At 35.4% G+C, this 22102-nt stretch overlaps 1 protein-coding gene across 4 annotated transcripts in view; it reads right to left on the bottom strand.

Moving 5' to 3' along the window:
• The window catches only part of PRKD1 (protein kinase D1), a 457302-nt gene that overhangs the window by 64908 nt on the left and 370292 nt on the right, over positions 1–22102 (bottom strand). For all 4 annotated transcript variants that reach the window (XM_082384103.1, XM_082384102.1, XM_082384100.1 and 1 more), the window contains 2 exons: positions 17607–17738; positions 15804–15964 (listed from right to left, as the gene is read on the bottom strand). In XM_082384103.1, the coding sequence (XP_082240229.1) occupies positions 15804–15964; positions 17607–17738 (293 nt within the window). The remainder of the gene's footprint in view (positions 1–15803; positions 15965–17606; positions 17739–22102) is intronic.

The raw sequence follows: 22102 nt of genomic DNA, 5'->3' as shown, positions 1-22102 counted from the left end.
GACTGCCACAGAGCAGAAATAAAAAAAAGTGTGCCCCCTGCTTAGTGGTGATGGATGCTGTTTTACAGTGGAGAATCCATTTTTAACGTTTGCAGCAATTTGTGAAAGCTTTCATAGTAACAACATATATAATCTCTTATTAAAAATACACGGTGATCTGGATTTGCTGAGTGCTAAAGCAGTCTTGGAAGTTACATTAACTTTTATACTGCCTCACTCTTTTTAAGTAAACAGAAATGAAGGATAAAGGAACCTTACTATTTTCTTAAGCAATCCACCCTTTCCAGGGAAAGCACTAGACCCTTGGAGAACTGTTACAAATTACATGCACTGTTCTTTCAAAATGTCAGTTACTGACATCCTACAAATCTCTGGGTTCCTGGAGGAAAGGGGAGACATAATACAAGTAAGATTGCCTCTCCTTATACTTGAAGGCAATGCAACCTTAACGCCACACACTATACATTCATAAAATAAAAAAGCATTTCCGCTGAGGAAGAAAATAACTCTGCATGTCAACGAGTTGAGGGCTTCGACTGTCAGACTTGATTTCCATATAGAAAGTGAACTGGAAGGTAAGCAGATCATGTGGGAAATTCAAAAGTGATTTTAGGGGCACATATTCTAATGGTATTTGACCTTGACTGAATTGACAGGGGCCTGGCCTCGGTGTTCGAGCTCACGGGAAAGCTGAATGAAATAATCTAGAAAGAGATTTTCCCATCGATTACTGCCTTGGAGCTCAGTAGTCATGATTGGTGAGGAATTTAAGGAGCAGAGACTTAAATTTGACAGGCCTGTCATGACATTAGATGGACACAGATAGCCACTTAGCAAATGCCTGTTACTGGTAACTGGGTGCGTGGGGGGTTGTTTTGCATCTTAAAGCAGAGAGCAATGCTTTGTGTCTTAAGTCATGGCAGTGGGGAGTGTTACGGAGGCCAAGGTACCTTCCCGATGTGAGTGCAGGCTCTTCAGGGACTTCACTAAAGATTCATTTGTTACAAAGACCTGTATGTTTGTAACTGTGGACAAGTGGTATATGATGTCCTCTTCCCCAGTGGAGTTCATGAAGGACTCTCCAGCTGTGTTCGTATTTAGAATTACACATCTGGAAGTCTATGTTCAGAACATGAAATAATAATGTACATATGACAAGCCAGACAAATTGAATGAAATCAGGCAACAGCTGATTAATAGCACATCAAAGAAGGCCTCATACTCTTAATTTTACTGATGGGCTCCTTCCCGACAAACGCACCACTGCACATATTCTTCTGACTCTCAGGAGGTGGAGAAGTGCCAGTTAAATAATTCTTGGATGTCTTTTCCTCACTGGAAGTATACACTGCCCAGGTTTGAATTTAGAGAACTAGTCTGTACAATCATCAAAAGAAATCTTGCAATATCTGGCTAACGTACTGGATGTCATGGTTCATATTTAAATGGAAAAACAACTTCTTAATTCAGATGAGTCACCAGGATTCCTGGAACTCCAGAACACAAGCATAACAATTAAAGTGTCTACCTCTAGACAGACTTTTGCTACTTTGGAAAATATCCTGGAAAATATTTATTTGGCCAGAAATTTCACCATAGTTTCATTAGAAATAAATTTTTTCCCCAGTATTTGCTCATTTGAAAAGAATCTGCCTTAACTATTATAAAGTGTATCAGGATCATACCCAATTACAGATAGATAATGCAATAGTGGTATTCTCTTGTCTTTACTTATTTATTAATGAACAGAAACAGTAACTGAATGAGTCATTTTGGGGGTAGATTTTCTAGGAAAGTATGCAGCCAAGAGTTCCTTTTACTACAATGCTTGTCTTAATTAAATGTGACTCAGGAAACTTTATAAAAATAATAGTGGTTTATGGCAAAGAATTATTCAGAAAATACGCACCCTCACATAAAAAGTTAAACTGAATATTGTCCAGATTTTGTAAAAACTAAAGGATGTGAAGTGTAAACAGTCAAACATAGAGAAAGCTTTTGGAATGAGCAATTTATTTCCTAATAATATCTTACTGTAAGGCAGTCTGAATGTTAAGAATTACTAAGAAAGACTAGTTTAGAAGCATTAAATTTCACCAAAAAAAAAAAAAAAAATTCTCTCTAGAGCCTCATAACTTCCAAGCTATAATAGTAAATGCTTCCTTAAAGACATTTAAAAATATTTAAAATAACTTCAGTAAAGTTCTTAAATTTAAAAAAAATTCCATAAGGCCTACCTAACTTAAAAAAATATTGTGTCATCAATTGTATCCTGTCGTTGCAAAGGACACCAGTGTCTTTAATTCTGCTTCATTTTCTACCTTGACTTCAGCTCATTTACGTCAAGAAAAGACTATTCTCTTGAATCATTTGAAAAGAATATTATGTTTAATCTGCCTACATTGATTTATTTTCAATAGTATTCCATGTATAGTAAGATAATGAGTGAAAATGTTTTCTCTGTATTTAAATATCAGTATGGGAAAAAGGCATCAAAAACACATGTAAAACTGAAAATATACTTCCATCACAGATTAACAGATAGAGGATTACTATCATAATATATATTCAATTAAAGACCTAAATGTAAGGCCAGACACTATAAAACTCTTAGAGGAAGACATAGGCAGAACACTCCATGACAGCAAACACAGCAAGATCCTTTTTGACCCACCTCCTAGAGAAATGGAAATAAAAACAAAAATAAACAAATGGGACCTAATGAAACTTAAAAGCTTTTGCACAGCAAAGGAAATCATAAACAGGACAAAAAGACAACCCTCAGAATGGGAGAAAATATTTGCAAATGAAGCAACTGACAAAGGATTAATCTCCAACATATACAAGCAGCTCGTGCAGCTCAACATCAAAAAACAAACAACCCAATCCAAAAATGGGCAGAAGACCTAAATAGACATTTCTCCAAAGAAGATATACAGATTGCCAGCAAACACATGAAAGGATGCTCAACATCACTAACCATAAGAGAAATGCAAATCAAAACTACAATGAGGTATCACCTCACACCAGTCAGAATGGCCATCATCAAAAAATCTACAAACAATAAATGCTGGAGAGGGTGTGGAGAAAAGGGAACCCTCTTGCACTGTTGGTGGGAATGTAAATTGATACAGCCACTATGGAGACCAGTATGGAGGTTCCTTAAAAAACTAAAAATAGAACTACCGTAGGACCCAGCAATCCCACTACTGGGCATACACCCTGAGAAAACCATAATTCAAAAAAAGTCATGTACCACAGTGTTCACTGCAGCACTATTTACAATAGCCAGGGCGTGGAAGCAACCTAAGTGTCAATCGACAGATGAATGTATAAAGAAGATGTGGCACATATATACAGTGGAATATTACTCAGCCATAAAAAGAAACGAAACTGAGTTATTTGCAGTGAGATGGATAGACCTGGAGTCTGTCATACAGAGTGAAGTAAGTCAGAAAGAGAAAAACAAATACCGTATGCTAATACATATATATGGAATCTAAAAAAAAAAAAAAGTTCTGAAGAACCTAGGGGCAGGACAGGAATAAAGACACAGATGTAGAGAATGGACTTCAGGACACGGGGAGTGGGACGGGTAAGCTGGGACGAAGTGAGAGAGTGGCACGGACATATATACACTACCAAATGTAAAATAGATAGCTAGTGGGAAGCAGCTGCATGGCACAGGGAGATCAGCTTTGTGCTTTGTGACAACCTAGAGGGATGGGATAGGGAGGGTGGGAGGGAGATGCAAGAGGGAGGAGATATGGGGATATATGTATACATATAGCTGATTCACTTTGTTATACAGCAGAAACTAACACAACATTGTAAAGCAATTGTACTCCAATAAAGATGTTAAAATTTTTTTAAAGTTTAAAATATATATATATATATATATATATATATATATATATATATATATATATATTCAAAGCAACTCAATAGAGAAAGAGACAGGCAATTCACAATAGGTGAAATACAAATGGCCAATAAATATATGAAAAGTTGTTTCTCTTCTCCAGTAAAGAAATCATATTTAGGAATAGAAATTATTTTACCTATCTATCAAATTTGTGAAAAAAGAAACCTTTCAAAATACTGATAAAATCGATTGTTGGGAAGACTATGAGGAAATGGAAACTCATACACTGCAGTCAGCGAAGTCATAAATTTAAACGTTTACATCCTTTTGAAGAACCAGTTGGCAAAAAAAATGTGTATATTCTTTAGTCTCCTTGGCTTCTAAGGATATAACCTACTGGATTCATTCGATAAATACTTAGAAACCTACAAATATGTTTACAAATGTGCAAAAAATACAGACAAGGATGCCTATTTCCACATTGCTTAAAAAAAAGGAACCAATCTAATCAATAGGGGAGATTAAGTAAATTAATATGTATCATTGCAATGTAATACCAGAAAGCTTTTACAAAAACACATCTCTTTGTTTCTATAGTGTCCATTCCTGCAAGTCCATGAGGGCAGAGGATTGATCTACACTTGTATACTTTTGCATCCTTGAGTTACAAACCTGAAAATACAAACTCTGACTAGGACATGCTGAACATGGAGCCATGACCAGGTTTCTCAAACAATTCTGCAACTCACAAACTGTCACTAGAATATTTCTCTGATATATTGGTCAAATTTTATGAATAATTATCTTCCAGGACATTATAAAGAAAAGAAGAAAAGTTTGTTACCTTTTCAACAAACCAGCTATAAACAACTTCAAGAACAATAGCTTATGCAGAAAATGCATCTTGTTTCCCTCAGGAGCTATCCCGTGAAGGCCAGGCTGCCTTTAAGTTGTACAATGTCCACAGAAAAGCAAACTACTCTTCAGTCCTCTTTTACACCATCTGCTCCGATTTCAGGGCAGGAGAGGGGAGTGGAAAACGCTTCCCGCCCTTTTTTGGCTTTATTCCCAAAGGATAATTTGAAGGGAAAGGTACTAGTCCACATCTAAAATTATGTCTGGACGGCACTGTAAATTACAAAATTTAAATTTACAAGAATATCAAAAATTATACTGACCTAGCATTCACCCCAGACTTTTCTAAGCACGGCACATTTTGAACTAGGATAATTTTTCAAACATGGGAATTCACTATTATTGAAGCAGATCTCTTCATTTTACATCTTATGAATCAAGATACCTTGACTTGTCAATTTTCTTTAACCCAGAACATGTTCTGGTTGTGTTTTCATTTGCTTCCTATGTTAGAGTTACCTTAACAATACCATCTTAGAATGGACACTAATAATGGTATTTGAAATTTACAGTCTCATGAAAGAAAATAACAATATGTCAACTCTCGGCTCACCAGAGGTACAGAAATAAGAAAAATGAAACATTAACAAGTCAACTGGTCAAAACAAGTTATCCCAAGAAGAGCACTGTTGTATATCCTGCTTTAATGCTTGACTTCTCCATGTTTAGGTTATTAATTGCTTAAGATAGACAAAAGGCCAATTTTGGAGGGGGTCTTACTTAAAACCTTTATGAAGGAAATGTGTGTTTTTCCATATATAAATTCTTCTTGGATTGAGACCTTAATACATACACTAGTACCATCCTTTTTAAAAATAATTAAATAGACTGTGATAATACATCAAGGATTCAAAGCTCCTTTCTTGAAAAGTTATCATCCTCTTCAGGCAGTCCTTGTTTTGTGCCTTACGGCGCCAACCAAAACTGGTGGATATCAGGATGGTGACTTCACTTGGCACGGTTCTGTGGTACCTAGCACCAAGACACAGTTCCAGCATGCAGGCATTTCAGTTAATATGCTACCAGGTAAAGTGAGTGCTCACTGTGTTCTGTTCTATTCTCAACCGGCCTGCCCAGCTTCATAGAAAAGACACCAATGTTATGGAATCAAGTAATCTGAGGGCAACATTTTATCTAATAAACCAACTATTGGTCTAACGCCTGCACTGCTCTTTGTCTTATTGAAGACTGCGAAAACTTCAACAATAACACCAGGAAAAGACAACCACCACCACCACCACCCATGGGTTTTCTGCAGTTCAACAGCTGGGATTCTGAGCTAAATTCTGACCTGAGTATTCTCATAGAGTCAATACAGATGACTGTCTGATGTTAATTTAATATTATAATGTTGGCTTGCAAAAGATGGTGAAGCACATTCCTAGGCAGTTAGTACCTACCTCAAAGCCAGGACTCACAGGAGACTGAAACATGAAGTCGTAAGAGCAAAAAGCAGACAAAGGTGCAGAAAAGGGGAGGCAAAAGACAAGAGAACCGTGTTATTGGAGGAAAGCAATGCATGTTACTCAATAATATTATTAGCAAATAATAGATATATTTTCAAGAAAAAGCAAAATGTGATACTAATCAGCCTTTGTGGCACAGAAACATCTGGGTTAGAAACTACTTTTTAACATTTCAATGGAACTACAGACACTAAGATTGCAAAAACACAGTTTACAGTTTTGAGTTGGTAGAGGTAAAGAAAATATCTACTTGTCACAGTGTCAGTGATCAAAGACGGTTCATTCACCTTCTTGAAAATAAATTAGAGTCAGAATGAAGCATTTTGACCTTTAAGTGAAAGATCAGATTTTCTTCACAATAATTCATACTCTCAATGGAAAAAGAAAGAAAAAGGTCATCAAAGTAATCAAATGTGACATAGTTATCTGCCTGCAGGCAAGAATAAGTTGATGAATAATCAGTATCAGTCAGTGCTTTATAAACCTGAAAAGTCCAATAGTGGGTTAGAGTTTTAATGAGAGAAATATGTCTACAGTGTATTCTTTGCTCATTTTAGAGTCTTCACTGCATATCATTGTTTTCTGTCTGATTTCATTTAAGGTTGAAATATAATTCAAAAGTAGAAAGGTTATGATAAATTTTTTTAAGAGGAGGAGTATCAATGAAAAATCTAAGGAACATTTTGGTTAAGTAGACATGCATCTGGTAATTTATGCTGAATATGTTCTTTTTCATCTCTGTTCCCTCAAACTTTGTGGGGTAGCTCTATCTGATAACTAGAAATTAAATCAAAACTAAAATACAGTTGACTTTTTTTCTTAACAAAAATGCATGACGGTGTTTTGAAATCCATGATATTTCCAGTGTTGAATAAACATTACACTTTGAGAAAAATCCTATTATTTGTTCTCTCAGTCCCTGCATCCTAATTTGCAATCTACAGCTAACCCATTTTGTCAGAGACTTTGGAAAGGGATATCCATTTAGATTGAGGTTCTGTTAAGATTAACTGTTACCCAGTGATACCAGTTAGACTTCTGGATTAACATGAAGCATGAGCAGAATTCAGGGGCAACAACTGCTCATTTGGCCAGATCCAAACATGACTTTGGAGGAGAGATTATAACCCTGTTTGAAAGTACTTTTATGGAACATTTTCATACAGAGGAGGCGAAGCTTCCCCTTTGCGAGAAGAAATCAAATTTCCTCAATTTCCAAAATAAGATATTATCCTTGTCATCAACATACCTAATATCCAAAGCTCAGAATTTTCCTCCAGTTCGTAGCCCTGAATGCCTTTACTCTGGGCTATCATCAGAATTCACTTCCGGCTTAGTGCTGGTTTACTGCACGATATTTGAAGATGGTCTATGCAACATGCATTAATTGACTTATTCCTCTAAGTTACCATTTCTAAAAGTGCATGTTATTTTCCCACTAGATATTCCTAGGTTTCCTGAGAAAAAGGGATTCCATAGTTGAGTCAGTTTAGGAACACTGATTTCATTATTGCAAGACTTCTGAGAACCATAACTATGCTTAATGAATATTGTGATGTCCAGTACTTGGATGGACCGAGAAGTACTTCCCAATCTTATTTGACTAGGAGAAGGATTTTTTGCATAATATTTTATAGCACCATTATTTTAAAGAAAAAATTTTGGGAAACACACACCTCTGTATTTCTCCCTTGCTATCAAATTAGAATCACCAGAAATGTCCATAGGTCGCCAAGAAAAAGAGAGCCACCTATTCCTTTGGTAGTTGGTTGTAATACTTTACTAGAGCTTTGTTTTTATTTTTGTTTTTCCCTTGAAAGAAGATCATATGAATCACAGTTGTGTATCTGTGGTGAAGACTACTGTAGAAAATGTTTATTACGTAAATGAATACTATATATATTAGGGTGATGTGGCATATTACTTTCATTTAGCACCCAAAGAATTTATGTTTCCTGTTACTGAATAATATAATTTCTGTAACACCATTTTCTTTAAATTGACTGATAGGAATCTCAGAATTAAATTTAATTATTACCTTTTCTGATATAATATTTCATTCTTTTATCACATGACTTGGGATGAAGAAACCTAATGACTTTATAACTTGCTATTGTCATTTTAAAACCTTTTTATTGAGGTATAATTTATATGGAATAAAGTGCAGAAAATTCTAGGTGTACATCTTGATGAGGTTTTACATGAGCATATAAGCATGTAACCTCTACCCAGATCAAGATATAGAATATTTCCAGCATCCAGAAAGGCTCTCTCTTGCTCCCTCTCTCAGTGGGCACCTAAGAGGAACCATTATTCTGATGTCTCTCACCATAAATCAGTTTTTCTGGATTAGAACTTCATACACTGGATTCACAGGCATATAATCTTTTGTGTCTGCTTTTTTTCCCTAAATATTATTTTGTGAGATTCATTTATGTTGCTGAATGAATCAACAGTTCCTCAATTCTACTGCTGTATTGCTGTATACTATTCCATTATATGACTCTACCACTATTTATTTGTTTCTAGCTTTTAGCTACAATGAATAAAAATGTTAAAAACATGCTTGTAACAATACCATTCACACTGGCACCCCACCAAGGTGAAATACTTAGGTATAAATCTAACAAAATATGAATAAGATCTATGTGAGGAAAACTACAAAACTCTGATAAGTGACATAAAAGAGCAAAATAATGGAGAGAGATATACCGTGTTCACAGATAGGAAGACTCAGTGTTATTAATTTGTCAGTTCTTTCCAACTTGACCTATAGATTCAATGCAATCCCCATCAAAATCTCAGCAAATTATTTTATGGATATCAAGTGATTTTACAGTTTATATGGAGAGGCAAAAGACCCAGAATAGCCAACATGATACTGAAGAAGAATAAAGTTAGAGGACTGATGCTACCCAACTTCAAGACTTACTATAAAGCTATAATAATCAAAATGTGGTATAAGAATGACAAATAGATCAATGAAGCAAAACAGTGAGATCCCAAATAGGCCCCCATAAATACAGTCAACTCACCTTTGACAAAGGAGCAAAGGCAATACAATGGAGCAAAGATGGTCTCTTCAATAAATGGTGCTGGTGATTCACATGTAAACAAATGAATCTAGACACAGACCTTACAATGAATTAACTTAATTAACTTACATTAAAAAGTAAATTAATGCAAGTTAATTAAGTTAATTTAAATTAAAAAATTTAACTCTACATGAATCATAGACCTAAACGTAAAACACAACACTATAAAAATCCTAGAAGATAACATAGGAGAAAACCTACGTGACCTTGGATATGGTGGTGCTTTTTAAAATACATAACCAAAGACATGATCCTTGAAAGAAATAAATGATAAGCTGGATTTCATTAAAATTAAAAACTTCTGCTCTGCAGAAGACAATGTTAAGAGAATTAAAAGACAAGCCACAGACAGGGAGAAAACATTTGCAAAATATTAGCAAAAGACACATCTAATAAAGATTGTTATCCGAAATATACAAAGAACTCTTGGAACTTCCCTGGTGGTCCAGTGGGTAAGATTCCACGCTCCCAATGCAGGGGGCCTGGGATCGATCCCTGGTTGGGGAACTAGATGCTGCATGTATGCCGCAACTAAGAGTTCACATGCCGCAACTAAGAGTTTGCATGCCACAACTAAGAAGTCCGCCTGCTGCAACTAAAGATCCCGCATGCTGCAACTAAGACCAGGAACAGCCAAAATAAATAAATATTAAATAATATTAATTATTAATTATTAGTATTAAATAATATATCTATATACAAAGAACTCTTAAAATTCCACAATAAGAAAACAAACAATCCAATTTACAAATGGGCCAAAAACCTTAACAAACGTCTTACCAAAAAAGATATACAGATGGCAAATAAGCATGTGAAAAGAAGTTTCACATCATATGTCATCAGGGAAATGCAAACTAAAACAATGAGATACCACTACACACCTATCTGAACACAAAATCCAAAATAACGACAACATCAAATGCTGACAAGGGTGTGCAATGACAGGAACTCTTGCATATTGCTGTTGGGAATGCAAACTGGTGCAGCCACTTTGGAAGACAGTTTGGCAGTTCTGACAAAACATAATCTTATCATATGATCCAGCAACTGCACTCCTTGATACTTACTCAAAAGAGCTGAAAACTTATGTTTACACCAAAACGTATACATGGATGCTTACAGCAGCCTTACTCATAACTGGCAAAACGTGGAAGCAACCAAGATGTCCTTTGTTAGGTGAATGGATAAATGAACTGTGGACATCTTGACAATGGAATGTTATTCCACCCTAAAGTGAAATGAGCCATCAAGCCATGAAAAGACATGGAGGAAACTTAAATATGTCCTACTAAGTAAAAGAAGCCAAACTGGAAAGGGTACATACTGTATGATTCCAACTATATGACATTCTGAAAAAGGCAAAACTATAGGGACAGTAAAAATAATCAGTAGTTGGTAGGGGTTGGGTGGAGGGGAGGAGGGAAGAATAGATGAAGCTAAGAGGACTTTTAGAGCAGTGAAAATACTCTGCATGATACCATAATGATGAATACATATCATTATGCATTTGTCCAAATCCACAGAATGTACAACACCATGAGTGAACCCTAAAGCAAACCATGGACTTTGGTTGGTTATGATGTGACTGGGTGATTATGATGTGTATGTCAACGTATGTTCACCAGTGTTGGCAAAAGTACCACTCTGGTGAGTGAGTGATAATGGAGGAGGCTATGCATTTGTGGGGGGCAAGGGGTATATGGGAAATCTCTGTGCCTGCCTTTCAATTTTGCTGTGAACCTAAAACTGCTTTAAAAAAGTGAAGTCTAAAAAACTTTTAGAAATTCTGGTACATATTTTTAAAAATTAAAATTAAAAAAAAATTCTGATACGTATCTTTCCATGCATGTCTATACACATTTCTGGTGAATATATACCTAGGAGTAAAACTGCTGAGTCGCATGATATGCATATGTTCAGCTTTAGAAGACAACTGCCAACCAGATTTCCAAAGTTGCTGAACGAATTTATATTCCTAGTAGTAGTGTATGTGAGTTCTAGTTGCTCAATATCTTCACCAATACTTGTTACTGTCAGTTTTTTTCCCCCAACATTAGACATTCTGGTGTAGAGATATCTCACTGTAGATTTAAATTTAGACTCTGATAAATAACGATGTAAAATACATTTTCATGTTTATTGGCTGTCTTCTTTGGTAAAGTGCCATTCAAATACTTTGCCTGTATCTTAAATAAGGTTGTCTGTCTTTTCAACTTTTATAGATGTTCTTTATACATTTGGATATGACTCTTTTACAAGATATATATACATATTATATACATTGAATATATCTTTTCCCATTCTGTGACTTGCTTTTCCACCCTTTTAATGGTATATTTTGCTGAAAATAATTTGTTAATTTTAATGATGCCCAATTTATCAATTTTTTTCTTTTGTCATCAGTGATTTGAGTCCTATTTGAAAAAGGTTTTCATGACCCAAGTTACTGTAGATACTCTTCTAGAAGCTCCTAATCTACCTAGGATTTATTTTGTATATGGTATAAGGTAAGGTCAAGATTCATATTTTCCATATAGATATCCCATCGGTTCCAGAAATATTTGTTGAAAAAAACCATCCTTTTCTCACAGCAGTGGTACTGTTGTCATAACTTAGTTGGCCTGTATATGCCCACAGTTTCTGGACTCCTTCTATTCTGTTTCATTGGTTTATTTTCTGTTCTTGTGTAATACCACATTGTCTTAACTACGGCTTTATGATATGTTTGGAAATTCTCCAGCTTTGTTCTACATCAGGGGTTCTCAAACTCAGCACTACTGACATTTTGAGCCAGCTGCTTCTTTGTTTGGGGGCTGTCCTGTGCATTGACCTCTCTGTGATTTCCTTATTTCTGAGACATTTGTCCCTCAAATCCTGATTGCCTTGGTTGCTCTTAGGTACCTTTAAATATTGTTTTGTTATGTTCTGTTATACTGTATTCAGCTTTTATAATTGTCCCTTACAGGAGAGTTGGTCTGATACAAGCTTCTTCATAGCTAGGAGCAGAAGTTCTGGAACAGATTATTAACTTTTTTGCCTAAGACTAAGCCTTGTATAACATGATTTCAAATGGCTTTAACTTTTCCCAAACACCACAAGAACATCTGTAAATTTTTAAAAAGATGAGATGATTTTTAAAAAGATCTAGATGATAAATAGAGATATTATAGGATCATTTAATCTTGACTTCTCCTATGTAATTGTCTAAAAGTTTATAAAACTGATATGATCTTAATAAGTATACTTATACATAATGAAACAACATATTAGTGTGTCCTCCTTAAGTACCTACTGAGTTTTTCTTGTTTCCTTCTAACATAGGTGATGATGTACAAAAAGATACACACCCTTGCAGAGCTCTTATGCCATAAATTGCCTGCATTTTGGATTTTCTTAAAAAAGGACTGCATCATGGTTGGAATAATGGATAACAGTTTAGTGCCGAAGTTGTTGACAGACAAAGCTTGTCATAAGATCTACGTTGTTATACTTTTTTTTCTATGTTAGCAGCATTATAGAAATCCATGACTCAATTTATTTGCCAGAAATGGGTAAATTAATAGAATTACCAGTATTTTAATCCATATGTGAAATGGTGATTTTCCAGTCAAAATAGGCAATCAAGTGTTGAATAGAAAAATCATTTTCTTACATTTGGGAGAAAATCTATACTTATGGCAGACTTGCAACATGGGTGGTCAAGTGGCATTACTTAGCAATGCCATCTTTTTATAGGCCATCATCCTTTTCAGAAATGGAAAATATTGTTTATTGTATACGGACTAAAAGGTTTTACTATCATTACCATAATGTTACCTTTGACTAGACATTCACTATAACCTTTAAACTATAGTTACTGGCCTTTTATGTTTTGCACAGGGATGAAAAGAGACATATTAGCTGCACTCCGAGCATGCAAAGAGAGACATACAGGCACCCCACAGGGGCAAAAAGTGCTATGATGAATGTAAAACATGCAATTGAGAGCCAATGTGTCACCAACACTATTACCAAAGGCATTTTTCATTTAAAGGTTATCCACAAGGCATTTTATATAAGGTTATGAAAGTTCATAATAACATTTTTCAAAGTATCCTGTTGCCCCAATATTTTCTCACCTCATAAATATCTGATTTGATCAAACTTTTGTAAGCATTCTTGGCAGATATAGTTAAAATGTGATTTTTAAAATGTATTTTTAAAACATTTTTAAGCATTCTACTACAAAAAAATTCCGTTCGGCGATAAAGTGCTAATGAATTTCAACATCTGATGTACAATATAGCTTGTAATCAAGTAATTGAATAATTAAATAATTATGTAATTTGATTAAATAAAGCAATTAAAGCAATTAAATAATTTGGTTGAAAAACACAAAAACCTGCTTAAAGACTTTAGTAACCTAAATTAAATTTATATATAAATTGTACATTCACATTTATAAATATGCATGCATATAATAATTTCATTTATATTTATAAAATCTAAATGATACATATGTGATGTTTGGAAGTAGATATATATATATATACACACATGTGTATGTATACATACATATGTGCATATATGTATATATTATTAAAAACAGATAGTTTTTTTTTCTTAATTTTAGTATTCAAGTTTCACACAAAATTAATTTTAAATACATCAAGCATATATTAAGAAACACATTAAAACAGATTATATACATGCAACTCTTTCTATTGACTTATGAAGTCTTTGCACAAAAGCCATCATTTTAAAATTACCCTGTATGACTTTGAAGAGATCAAACACTTAGCCTAATATAGAAAATCAAACCGCTGATAAATGAAAAAGCACAGTAAAGATCAGATTAAGTAACACCTCACCTTGGAAGTCTGGTCTGAATTCTCCAGGCAAACTTAATTAAATATATTCCTATTAATTCTTTTTTTAAAACTGAGATAGTTTTAAAAGAAGAATCTTTAGCATTAATTACCTAGATTCTAATCTATTCTAATGATGAATAAATTTAGTTTAGAGCTTTAGATTTCTTATGAGATGTTAATTAACTTTTAAAAATCTTTCCCCGGTGAAACTGAAAACAATACACATTAGTATATAATTTTGTTTCTTAAACTTGTTTAAAAATGTCTATTCTGTAAACAGTATGACTCTCAGAGATGGTACTTAAAAGCAAGAGTAACTGCTAACTTATAAAATCACTACCTACAAAAATTCAAACGAAATCAAGATATCTCAGAGTTGGAAAGATAATATGAGAGTTATTTGAAAAAGTAAATAGATTTTGACTTAAGCACCTTTCAGTAAGAGTATCATTAATTCTAACTAATACAACTTTATAAAATAATATATAACCACACATGCATTCTGAATAGTCACCAAAATATAATATATTCTTCTAGTTACTGGTGGGATTTAGTGCCTGACTTCCCCTAACAGGTTCACTTCATGAAAACACAACAAACTCCCCCCAAAAAGTCACAGAAACACAGAGTATGGACTTTTCCTATTTATCAAAATAAGCATTCATTTGAGTTATATGTCTGGCTTATGTTGTAACAAAATTTAAGTGATTTAAAGATCACGATAAAATATTTTCGGAACAATAGAGTAATTAATACAGCTTTTTAGAGATGGTTTCAAAATGCATTGCCTCTCTCTACTCCAGGGATTTATCTAACCTAAATGTTTCATAATGTTTATTTTTTCTCTTTAATTGATTTTTGTAATTATTAGATTATAAAGAGTTTTTGTAATATCCACCGTCAGAGGGAGTAAATATAGGAAACTTAAGCTCACACAATTAGCTTATTTCAGAATAATGTTCTTATTTTAAATAGTGCACATAATTACCACAATTTTTACTTTGCTTTCAATGTTTGGAAAATCAAAATTTAACTTTCTTAAAGAAAAATATTTAAGCCATGTCCACAGATATATATTTTAGAGCCAATGGAAATATTTAAAGTATTAAATGCTATTTTTCCCATGGCATTTGTCAGCCAGTGTCACTTTGACATCAGCATGTATGCCTTTAATGCCAAACAATTAAAGACTTTCATCTTTTCATATGAGCGAATTTCAGATTTTCTCCCAGAATAAACAGTCAACCATGCCACGAAGTACTCTAATAATCGTCAGAGAAGAAAATCTTTTATCTCTGGTTTCCAAATTTTGACAAACTATGTCTTGTCACATCCACGCATTAGTTTGTGCCGCTCTGGCTCCATGAGCATGATGAAACCTCACAGATTTAAAAATTGCTCTAAGCTCACAGATAAAAGCAAACTCGAAGCTGTTGGATATTTGTTGAAGCACTGACCAATCTAACAGCACAGGCCCTGAAGAAACACAGTCATCAACACCCTGGCTGTGTCCTCTCTCCCAGGGCACTGTCTTGGATTGATTACCACTGTTACCACATCGTCCTACAGATTTCTCATGTAAACGGGCAAATGGATAAACAGGAGGCCATACCAGAAGGGGCTCATCAGGGGCGCTGGTGGAAAGCTCGGCAGATGCTGTGCGGACGGTGCTGAGCCCGGTAAGGGAAACATTTGAGAGCCTTCTCCGCCTCACGCCACTGCAATTGTTGGGGATTTTAAATGCACATCTCTTGTGGTAATTCAGCCCACATCCTGGAAGGAGAAAGTAAAAATGACTTTTGTTCAACTATAAATTAAAAGCTACTTTAGTATAAGTTGTAGATTATGAATTTTTAGAAACAGTACTGCTTCCATTTTTCTTGAGGCTGTTCAAAAATTTACATTTTCTTTTGAGCGTCTCCTGATTTATTTTCCCAATTTGTCAATAAGCTGGGTTTTGACATCTGATTTTTTGGATGAGCCCAGCAACTACCCTGGTTATCATTTAAAAAAATGTTTTCTAACATAAGGGACTTGGGCTTTGAGGGATCTAGCAATAAAACTCCAGTGAGATGACCTATTTTTAGCTGCCTCAAGTTCTACTGCAAGGGAAAATTAATCATAATGCTTCACAACTTTTGACTTACACTGATTTGAATCATGGCTCCACAACTTGTTTGTCTACATGGCCTTGGACAAATTACTTCACCTCAGTTTTTCTGTCTGTAAAACGAGGATAATAACTACCTTGAAGAATTGTTAAGAAAATATGTAAAATACTTCACATGCTAGTTTCCACATGGTAGATAATTAGGAAAGCACCCTTTTCCTCTCAATATTTCTGCTGTTCATACTTCTCTCACGTAGTCTTACTGTTCAGAATTTCCCCATGTGTCACATAGCAGGCCAGACAAATTTTCATAAAACTACACTTCAGGTAGACTTTCTTCCAGATCACTGTCTCTGAACTTCCCTTCTTACAGATAGAAATTCAGAAATTAGGGTTATTTTATTTATGGATTTCATCATAAAAGCTTGGGGTTTTTGGTCAAAGTTCAAACAGCTCTATCCCTCCCCGCCCCACCCTTCATCAAAAAAGAGCAAGGTGGCTTCCCTGGTGGCGCAGTGGTTGAGAATCCGCCTGCCAATGCAGGGCACACGGGTTCGAGCCCTGGTCTGGGAAGATCCCACATGCCGCTGGAGCAGCTGGGCCCGTGCGCCACAACTACTGAGGCTGCGCGTCTGGAGCCTGTGCTCCGCAACAAGAGAGGCCGCGATGGTGAGAGGCCCGCACACCGCGATGAAGAGTGGCCCCCGCTTGCCACAACTAGAGAAAGCCCTCGCACAGCAACGAAGACCCAACACGGCAAAAAAAAAAAAAAAAAAAAAAAAAAAAAAAGAGCAAGGTATGATTTGGTTCGTTTTTAAGATTATATCATGGTATTCTATAAACCTGAATTATGCACTGCAAGGATTTCTGTCCATGGAGGATGATAAAACTATGATCTTGGTGTAGAAACTGGGTACATGTTCCAGCCTGCCACTCAACAGCTGAGTGACCTTGGATGGTTTGATTAACCTCCTGAATCTCAGCTCCTTTCAGCACACATTTATTGAATGCCTACTATTCCAAGTTCTGGCTTAAGATGCAAATTATATGTTTAGCCTGTTAGCAAAATAACCAACACCTTATGGGAGAGAAACATATCCACATGATATAGGGGAAAAGATAGGAGAATCTGGCTTCCCAGATCAGGGCTAACATGTTGAAGATAGGAAATGAACCGAACAGAATCCACGCACTACCCAGATCCCTAGAAGGTATCTGAAGGAAAGAAGGCACTGCAGAAGAGGGCACGACATAAGTAGCTAACTCCAGCATGCGTTCCACTTGGCTGGGGAAGGAATACCTTACCTTCACATTTAAGGCCTTGACGCACTAGCCCCCATAGCATTTCTCCACAGTGATCACAGAAAGCTGGAGCTCTGTACGAATGAACAAAGAGAGTGTGGGGACGAATCTGAAAGTCTTCAAAGGTGGCGGAGGCTGTGGAAATAATAACATTGAAAAATAAGTTGAATAAATACGCTCATCTGTAGATAATTAGTACGCAAGATACTTAACATGCAAGTATGGGTATAACCGGGCAAAGTCAGGAAAGATAAGATGCAACACTGCTTGACTTTTAGCCATTCCACTCCAGTCTTCTCAACCACAGCTTTACAAGTGGTGGCACAGGAACCTCTTTCTTGTCTTCCTGCTTATCAAGGTCTCAGGCCACTTCAAAAATAGCCAAAACGCTAGAACAAAGAATGAATGAAAGAATAACTCAATTCAGTCTATAAATACGGGATGTTGCTTTAAAACACTTTGCTTTTTCTCTTACGTAAATGAGCCAGAGAGGTATTCAGAAATATTAATGGAAAGGAAACACTTGATGAATGGAATTTAGACAGATCAGAAGACAGTGTACTTGAATATGACCTTGAAGAAGTACATTAGAAGGGTGGGGCCCAACTGGAAGAAATCTGGGCAGCCTCTTTTGGGGAGATACAGTTGTTTGAACTCTTAGGCAATATAACCAAGCATTTAAATCCTGACCCAAAAATAACAAGCAGCCTCTTCATCAATATGCCAAACAGAGGGATTTAATACACACACTGGTGAATTTCAGCCCACTCTGAGAAATATACTTTAGCAAAGCATATTCATGCTATAGGGTACTTTTTGTTATTGCTTATTGTTATTTATCCCATATGGTATTCGTACAGAGTATTGAAATTCATTATGTTTTAAAAATTATACTTTTCCACATGATATTTTTATTATGTTATGAAAATAGTTCACGGTTTTTTGGTGTTGCTTAAATCAAGAAATAGAAAGGTACAGAGAATTGAAAGTGAAAGACCACCCCTTTTCCCAAGATTCTAGTGTGTAGGGCTATATCTTTCTGGATCTATTTACACATATAGCCCGATATGAAGGCTGCCCATAATAGTTCAAGGAGTGCTGACCTGCGAGTGAAGAGAACTGGATGAGGCTTTGCCATTACCCTGCTGACAACTCACTTAATCATCACGAGCCTCAGTTTCCCATACATAAAAAGAGAAGGTCTGACCCATGGTGACTTCTCCTAACCCTTAAAGTGTAAACTTCCATTAACTTAGAATAGAACCATATGCACTTGATTTCATAAGGTTTTATGCAAAGAGAATTTGGGGAAAAATTTAGGCCTTAAATACATCCTTCTATTCTGCCTTCCCTTCTCTTCCTCCTGTTTGTCTTCTTGCCTTACTTTTTCAACACACATTTGTTAAACACCTTTTCAATACTGTCAATGGCACCACTCCAGGGACAAAGATGTAAAGATAAGTAAGACATCTTTACAGAGCCTACCAGACCAGCAGAAAGGTAGATAAAAACAAACAAAAAACTCCACAATAACTATAAAATAACTTCTGAGGTTCACAGAAGCTACAAAATTTGGCCTAAGTTACTAAACAGAACTAAGACTACAACCCACAAGTGTTTTGTCCCCAATCCACTGTCCTTTTCATCATACCAGGGTTACATCTTACCTTTCCTAACTCTGCCCAAAGAGTTATATCCAACAGCCCCATGGTGAGGGAAATAAACATCTGCAGTTTTCCTGATGGTGCCTTGGATAGCAGGTATGGGCTAACCAATCACCTGTGGAGTATACTTATGAAGTGCTCACCTTGGTAAGTATGCAAGGTGTGACAGAGTGAACGCTGAAACTGTAGGTGATTCATCTCTGCTAGATAAGTGTCCAAAATTATGAGGACAACTTTGAGGGTATCACATCCCTCAGGGCAAGTGACAACAGAACATGCAGGAAAGTGAATCACTTCAACCAGAAAGGATATTACTGATAGTTCACAGACATATATCTGGACCATAAAAAGAGATTAAAATTTTTAATGGGTCAGTCTTCCCTTGAACCTTGAATAAAAGTACTTTATTCCAAATTAATATGCTTTACTATTGGAAATCATCCATCAACTTATTAAAGGTACTAGTTTTACTCAATGGAAAGATAATGAGAATAATAATAAGGTTAAGATTTATTGAGCTCTTACTGTATACCGGACACTACACTAAGAGATTACAGTGTGGGAAGAAGGAGCTTATCAAAGAAGTGCAGCCAAGTAAGTTGCTCTAGCATTGCCTACAAGGAGTTCTGATTAGTGTCAATGCTCCTTACAAAAAGGATTTCAATTGAAATAAGATTGGGAAATTGTATTATTATGTTCTCATTTCAAGTTTCACAATATTACAGTCAATGCTTATTCTAAGTAAATCAGTAAAAAGGTATGGTTTGGGTTCCAATCAACTACTTTTATAATTTGGTCAAAGTGTGTCTAATTTTGTAAATGCTAAATCTTCTTTAAAATTGGTCTCTCACAGTCATGGACAAATTTGTTTTTAAAATGTCAAAGAAAATAGTTAAAGAAAATACTTTGTGCCAACCGTTAACTCCTAACTTCTCCCCTGCCTCTCCCCCCATCTCCCACCCCTGCCAAATGTCACCCAAACAATGGTGACAATACCATGATAGCAATTAGTTGAATAATTAAGGTAGTTTTCAAAATAAGGAATGTTAGAATTTGACAATACTAATACCTAGATGTGTTCAGATACTTTTTGAATTAATCAGAAAGAATATAAATAATTAAAAAGAAGATTTTCAATGACACCCCCCCCCCCAAATCCAGTTTATGTCAGGTACGTTTGTTTTTTCACTTTTTGAAGGGGATTAACATTCATAAGCAGTTAGCACCCTTGACTTATGTTTAAATGCCATTTTCTAAAGTTCAATTTTAATATTCTCCTGTTAATTTTAGAATAATTAAATACATTTTTTAAAATAAAACTACCAAGTGTGGTGAGGTTTCACATGCATTTGAAATCAAAGCACAACATCCATTCATTATGAATTTACCTGTTTCTGCACCCTGGGGGAAATCAGCATTAGCTGAGTGTATGCATGCCATCTTGCCTAATCACAAAATTGCACTTCAGAGATAATCACTTAGCACAGGAAAACAAAGTGAATGCTGTAATTCCATTTCACTTAAGGTTTGGAAGCAAAATGGACAGATAAGAATAGAAATACTAAAGTGTCTAGAGATTCCAAGAGAGAACAATGTGCTGTCAGTATGTCATAATCAATCAGGTGACCTACATTAAAACCACATGACAGGGCTACAAACTAAACACAATGGGCCCCTTATACTGGTACCTGTGTATCTTTGATTTGCTTTGTTCACAGTCTATTGTTATACTCCACGGTGCAGGAGAGGAGAAAATAACATGCTTTCCTTAGTCACTGAGCATTTAAAACAGGTAATTGAGCCAAAAACTCTAAGATAATCAGTACTTCTTTTAAGGTTCATGATAAATTGTTGCACAAAATGGAATAAACTGTTTGGTTAGCAGTACAGAAGAAATCAGGCTTCCAAAGCAAAATAAATAATCTCTGGAGGTCAAAAATATTTGCATAATAAAATGAAATAACATCCTATCTTCCAAGATTTTCAGTAATTTTTTTTCTACTGGTAATTTTGGCAATTTGGGAGAAGTGTTAACTCTTCCTGGCATTGCCAAGTTGGAACAGGTATAAGAAGAAGAAAAGCTTAACACATTTCAAGTATCAGCTCATTCAATTTTTCACAAGGACTCTATGAAGTAGATACTATTATCCCCACTTTATAGATGAGAAAACTGTCTCAGCAAAATTAAGGAGCTGCCCTACATAACACAGGATCTTGATTCAGACAGCCTGATAGCTGAACCATACAAATTCTCTCAGCCACTCTGAATCTAATCATCATATTCTCTGAGCATCAAAATTCTGTGGATTATAAAGCTGCATCTTTATTTTATGAATTACTAGCAAAGATTTAAAAAACACTGCAATTAAATACAACACACCACTATTGTAAGGTGCATCCTTATCTCAGAGATGCAAAAAATACTGAGGAAAAGAAGTCCATGAAATAATGTATAAAATGAAATTAATTCAGTTCATGATCAAAAACTCGTTTAACATGCTTTCTGCATATACTCCATTTTTTGAAATCCTTCTCCCTCCAAACAAATTGGAGTTAGTAACAATAACTGGTTTTAAAATTTTTACAAAAATCAAAGGTAACGATAACAGCCAATTCGAGTTTTGTATCTACATGATAACCAGTGTCATTCAATTGATAAGTCTGGCCCAAAGCAAAACATTATGAAGCTTTTAAAAACTGTTAAGATTTGTTGTAGATAAATTTGTTTTTTTCTTAACCTCTGGAATACTGAAAATAGCTTCTGAATATCACTCTCCCCACATAAATACACATACTCTTCAGTTTGAAGGTATTCTGTGGATAAGAAACCATATC

This window comes from Balaenoptera borealis, assembly GCF_965194805.1.
Source record: "Balaenoptera borealis genome assembly, chromosome: 3".
NCBI classification, from domain to species: domain Eukaryota; kingdom Metazoa; phylum Chordata; class Mammalia; order Artiodactyla; family Balaenopteridae; genus Balaenoptera; species Balaenoptera borealis.
Note: the sequence above shows the minus strand (reverse complement) of the source record. Positions and strands in the feature narration are given on the sequence as shown.